General features: G+C 30.9%; 2 protein-coding genes across 6 annotated transcripts in view; one reads left to right on the top strand and one right to left on the bottom strand.

Annotated features, from left to right (window-relative positions):
- Window positions 1-1,360: 1,360 nt before the first annotated feature.
- Window positions 1,361-3,321, top strand: LOC130901473 (uncharacterized). Its single transcript, XM_057812895.1, has 4 exons — window positions 1,361-1,533; window positions 1,589-1,657; window positions 1,740-2,046; window positions 2,108-3,321. Exons 1-4 carry the CDS (start codon window positions 1,381-1,383, stop codon window positions 2,386-2,388), a joined length of 810 nt encoding a protein of 269 aa, XP_057668878.1. The 5' UTR covers window positions 1,361-1,380; the 3' UTR covers window positions 2,389-3,321.
- Window positions 3,322-3,785: 464 nt separating this feature from the next.
- Window positions 3,786-6,003, bottom strand: part of LOC130901456 (uncharacterized) — a 36,648-nt gene continuing 34,430 nt past the window's right edge. For all 5 annotated transcript variants that reach the window (XM_057812865.1, XM_057812868.1, XM_057812866.1 and 2 more), the window contains exon 11: window positions 3,786-4,284. In XM_057812865.1, coding sequence (XP_057668848.1) covers window positions 4,154-4,284 — 131 coding nt within the window. In that variant the 3' untranslated portion in view covers window positions 3,786-4,153. The remainder of the gene's footprint in view (window positions 4,285-6,003) is intronic.

Below are 6,003 nucleotides of genomic sequence, written 5' to 3'. Positions count from 1 at the left end.
CTTTTTCATTTACATTTTCTTGTACTTGAACTGTTTTCGAGATAGAGCGCGCGGTCAGAGAATTATCTGAGGTCAACTGGTAGTCCCAATCAAAAATTCATAATATTAAGGTTATAATTTATTGCTAATTTTATAATTATCCTTTTTAATTATCTATTAAATTAATTTTACTTAGTTACCAAGATACAATTTAAGTCGTCCCTTAAAAAAATAGATGTAGAGTAACTATATAATACAAATGAACACCTGTTCTTAGTTAATGAAAGAATTTAAGAGTTTACGGATTCTAAATAAGATGTACTTAATTATTTTCTACTTCAAATGCTATTAGTGTAAATTAGAATATAATTACAATGTAATTATAGTATGACGCTTAGTAATTTTTCAATTACCGAAAGAGATTATGAGTGTTATTGAATTGATAAATTTTAGAATTATTAGAAAGACAAGATTGAATTTAATCTAGGAGTTAATCAAAAACAATAATTAAATATTTAACAATAAATAAGATTACCATAGATTTTTTTACAAGTATTTTAATACACACGTTACTACATTCTAGAATTAACTGACTTTAAAAAAGATATGTCAAATTCTTCTTTTTCTGTTGACCACAGAATTATGATTGATAAAAGAAATATTACACTTACGATTAGTTAAATATAAAACTCATAACAGTAACTTGAGTTCAACTCTGACATTTCAACTACCGTACGTTATTCAACACAACAAAAGGCCATTTTCGCAATTTAATCACAATAATACCGAAATAACTTCACACCCACAGACCACACCAGACGGGAAAGTAGATCCAAAAAGAAGGCAGTTTTTTTCATCATTGTTCAGTACATTACAAATCGTATTTATCTATCTTTATCACACTTACTACAAAACGTTTGTAGAGGCGCTTTTGTATTTACAGAAATCTTTCGAAAGTTACATTATTTGCACACAGATGTCACTACCATAATTGACATTAATAAATGGAATGTGAAATGACACATGTAAAACCCCGCCGTTCTGTTTTGTTCATCACGCTACATGCAATTGGATTCTATTTGTGGGTTTGTGTGGTTTCAATAATCATCATTCACCGGAAAATGAGATTTTGTATTGTGTGCGGTAATTCTGAAGACGACGTAAAGCATTTATTTTGCTTTCCCCGTAGCGCAGATAGGTAAACAGAAAATTTATTATCTTGTTGTGTAAGTACCCATACGTTTATGCATGTTAGATGAATGTTTGGTTTTTTATTACTGAGGTTTCCTTACTGCAAAGATTAAAATCGAGCTGTACCAGATGAAACTAAAAAACAGGTTGCTATTTTACAATGTACAATAATTACATGTGTGTTACAGGTCGCAAATATGGCAGGAAGCTATGGGAATGAAATATAGACCACTATGTGGCCATGTTAGAATCTGCAATGAGCATTTCACAAAAGATAGATTTGTGCCGTGTACCTCAGTTTTACGTTTGAAAGCTGATGCAGTGCCCACAATTCTGGAAGTCCAGAAGGACCATGTTATGAAGGTTGTATTCTAATATTAATTAGGTTTGTATTTTACAATGAAAATAATAATTTTAGGGACTGGACCAGATAGCAAATAAAAAAGTAAACATTATATCCCAATATATAATAAAGCCAGAACCACAGGTATTATTCTAGATGATTTGCTTTTATCTTGCTTTATGCAATAAAACATAACTTAGGTGTTAATTGAAATTCAATTTCTTAGACTCTTTTGGATACCAAATCATTAAGTAATGCAAACAGTGAAGTTACTGAGCATGAGAAAACAAATTCCTCGCAGTCACCATCCCAATGGGCTGTCACACCAATTTCAAGTACAGTTAGATGTAGAAGGACTCTTTTTAAGGACGTTGAAGGCTTGTGTTCAACACAGATAACACCAAGAAAGCAAAAGTTGATGGTTATTGTAAAGAGGAAGCAGGGTCGCATAAGAAAATTACAAAAAGTTTACAAACAAAAAGGGAAAAGGATTAAAACTTTAGAAAATATAGCAATGAATAATTGTATCAAAGGTAAACAACAAGTAATTATAATTTGTATTTACTTCTAAACTAATAATTTTTTTCCTTGCAGGCATGCCATCTAGCATATCTAACTTTATGATGTCTCAGATGCGTTGTGCCAAGCGCTCGCCACATAGAAGACGGTGGACACTGGATGACAAAATAATGTCTTTAGCGATTTATAAACGAAGCCCAAAATGCTATGCTTTATTAGAACGTCTCTTAGTACTTCCATCAAGAAGAACACTTTTTTCATTACTGCAGAGCATTCCTTTCGATGTGGGAATTAATGAACGCCTTTTCCTTCATCTGGGTTTAGTTTATCGGGTCTCTGAAAACACAAATTATTAATGGACTCACAAATCAGGGTTTGAAGGGAACAAATTGCGAGGAAGATGAATTAACTCTTTTAAGTAATTTACGTTCCTTATTAGAACCTGCTGCTGGTGTTTCAGAATCCGTTGAAAGTATGAACGAATCAAGTATTGAAATTGCAGGCACTTCACTAAGTAATTCTAGTGCATTTGCTGTTGACATTGCAAATGCTGTAGAAATTGGTTCTCTTCAGACATTATCGGTTGCTTATGTCAGCGGTTTTATAATTAAAAAATTATTTTCAAACTTTGTTTGCGATAGATGCAGTTACATCTTGAGCTCAGATGACACTGAGCCATGTAATCAATTTATTTCCAGTAAGGAATTCTCAAATTCTAAGAATAAATTGTTTAATCCTTCTAAACAGTTTGTTATTGCGGTTGGTATTGGTATTACAGTTTTAGAGAATAAGCTACCGATTATTTGTGAAAAGAATAACCTACAAGATGTAGCAACAAATTTGCTTAACCAAGAAATTGATTTCTCATTTATTACTTGTGAGGAACATTTTTATTTTTTGAAAGATTTTTTACTTAAAAGTATATGTAGAATAGGAATCCCATGGTACTGTACAAGACTTGTCCGAAATTTAAGATCTGAAGCCAGCCGGCAAATGTCAGCACGCACAAAAAGAAAAATTTTGCATAAATAATAACAATACCATTAAATGTCTACTTCTTGGACAATTCATACACCTACAGTACCATCAAATTCTGATTCATTGGGTCCACATTTACAAACAACTTTGTCCTCTTGCATAACGTTTTGTTTCAGTTTTCTTGGAATCCCTATGATCTAATGTTACTAGTTCTCATTCAGTCTGTGTTTGTTATGAAAAGATGTGGCATAGCATTATTATTATTGTGAATCTTTGTTGTACTTATGCAAATACAATTTGACAAAGCTCAATTTTTGTTTCAATTATTTTTCTACATGTATAAAAACATTTTAAATTAAATTTTAATTCAAAATTAAAAATCCCGCTATTCGTCGGCCAAGAGCGCCACCTAGGTACGTTTTATATCGCGATGAGAGAGAAGAACAACAACTGTTTCTCTCGTCTGCCACTTCCAGATTATTGAGTTGCGTGTCTGGTGTGGTCTGTGTTCACACCATTCGGTTGGCTAATAAAAAATCATTTGTTTACGGCACAAAAGAGACCTAAAACCAATATTATTTATCGACAAAACCATATAAAGGAGGTATAAGAAGTCAAAATTCGAAAAAAATGCTAATTTTCATATTAAGTAATCTACAGTAACAGTACGTTCGGATATAGTTATAGACCATCCATGTCTATGGTAAGACTTTAAGGTGATACAGAATAGGTAAATCATTAAGAGAGGATATTTATTATAATTAAAAACAGAACAAAATTTGCTATGCAATTTATTATAAGAAAACATTCTTTGACATTTCAAAGTACATAAATAAATGAATAAAAAATCGGCACGAACATTCCTAATTATGTCATCATACAACTATATACATCCCTGAACAATATGCTCAAATAACGAATCTTTCTGATGTGTCATACACATTGATATAAGTATATTCAAAATATTTTAAATTAAATGCAAGATCGCCGCCACAAAGTGATAACAAGTACTTTCAATTTTTATACTGCAACTAATTTGCCTCCTTAACCAAAATCAATTCAAGCTACTAATTAATTTAACTGTTTCTTTAATTATATTAAATTGATATGGTGAATAATTTGGCGACGATATTAATTGAAAATTTACAAATACATTCCATTAACTAAAAAATCAGCGTCGTGGGCGTAAGCTTTCCCCCCCTTTCTCATCCTTTTACGCACTACCTTTAGTCTACATCCAATTAAAACAGCCATTATGAAGGTGATGATAAGACCTACGAAGAAAAATATGTTTTAGTGTTCACTAGATATAAAAACGTTATAGAGCAGGATCGATAATTTTTGAAACTAAAATAAATTATAGTAGGATGAAACCTATTAGGAAAGGCTGAGAATATAAAAATAAGTGAAGAGCGATTCGAGTTCGGGAAGTGGGTGAGGGCAGGTAAAGGGTAAAAATAGTTTTTTCATTTCCGCCAAAACTATGAGTTCTAGAGAAAAAATTTAAATGGTAAAGTTGTAGGTAATCAACAGATCTACAACTATTGTTCTCACACTTTTTACACATAACCTCAAAATTTATGTGAAAAATTGAAAAAATCGAGTGTTTGGTTTTTTATTTATCTTTTAAGAAAATTAAAGTATAAATTTAAATAAATAGCTCAATATGATTAAAAAAAATTTCAGATTCGAGTTTTTTTCGTTTTTTTATTTGCATTTTGTAAGAAATTTTCCGTAGTATTTTTTATACCATCAGAAAGTATTCATTTAAACGAAGAAAAAACCCTCCAACTTTTTAGAAAAAACGGATATTTTGACGTGAATTATTTGATTGAAAATTAGGTTGCTTTTTGAGTAAAACAATAAATATTTTAAATAAGAAAAATTACAGTGTGTTAAGGACATAGAAAGGTAAGTTTTCACCAAATTTCGTAAAAAAAGCCTTGAAATGATTGTATTGCTCTTGAAGGAGATTACATAGGTAAATAAAATTGATTTTTGGCAAAAAAATGTGTTTTTCTTAGTTGGTCACATGACTTATTGAGTGATGTTATATGAGATACCAGAAAAAAAAATTAAACGAAAAATATGAAAGTCAGAACTACAAGGCAGGTGTTGCAGTCTGGAGGGAACATCATTATAAAATAAACTGCCCGGAAAACTATTTAAAATATGGGAAGGAAAGGTACTGAAGAGATAATAAAGCGACATCATGGACATTTGCAGATTTTCAATCAAGACGATATCAATTTTTTCCAATAACGAGTTATTGGTTAGGTTAGGTTAGGTAGTATTAACGACAATTTAATAATATGAGAGTTATTTTATTTATTATTAAAGATGTAGGAATGATATTCGTTTTAAGATAACAAATATATGTCAAGTTATTATTGAGGTATGTATTATCAACAGGACCTGGTGTCAAAATCTAAATGAATGTATTGCAAAAAAATCTTTCAACAAGTTTCCTTGTTCAGGTAGCTAAAACTTTCATTTAATGATATATTTGAGCCTAGTGGAACAGAAAGCCACTTAAATACCTATGTTTTAATTTCTGAAATAAATGGTGATATTTACACTGAACACATTGTTTACCTATAATCCGAAAATAATTGTTGCGATTGTTAGTAAACAATGATTTCAGTACATTTACACGTCTCGCCAAGAATTACAATTAGCTGAAGTCTAGTTGATCAAAATCGAATTTTCTTTTAATTTGAAAACCTAATTATACGAGTTTCTGTTGAGAATACTACATTTATATTTGTGTGCATGTATATCGTTGTACGTAGAGCGCATGATCTCTTATATGTGACAAAGAGCTCATGCGCGACGACGTTTGCCTTGACAGACCCTTGTTCTATGTAAAATGTTATTGACGAGCAATAAAGTTTTTTTATTACGACTGATTTGTTTGATTAACCACGTACCTTAACAGTTTTTAGTAGCCGTCAGTTTCTAACCTCACTAATATTGCTAAAGAGTAAAAAGTA

Source organism: Diorhabda carinulata, chromosome X (assembly GCF_026250575.1).
Source record: "Diorhabda carinulata isolate Delta chromosome X, icDioCari1.1, whole genome shotgun sequence".
Lineage (NCBI taxonomy): Eukaryota > Metazoa > Arthropoda > Insecta > Coleoptera > Chrysomelidae > Diorhabda > Diorhabda carinulata.
The sequence above is the reverse complement of the archived record's forward strand: the minus strand, read 5'-3'. Positions and strand labels throughout refer to the sequence as shown.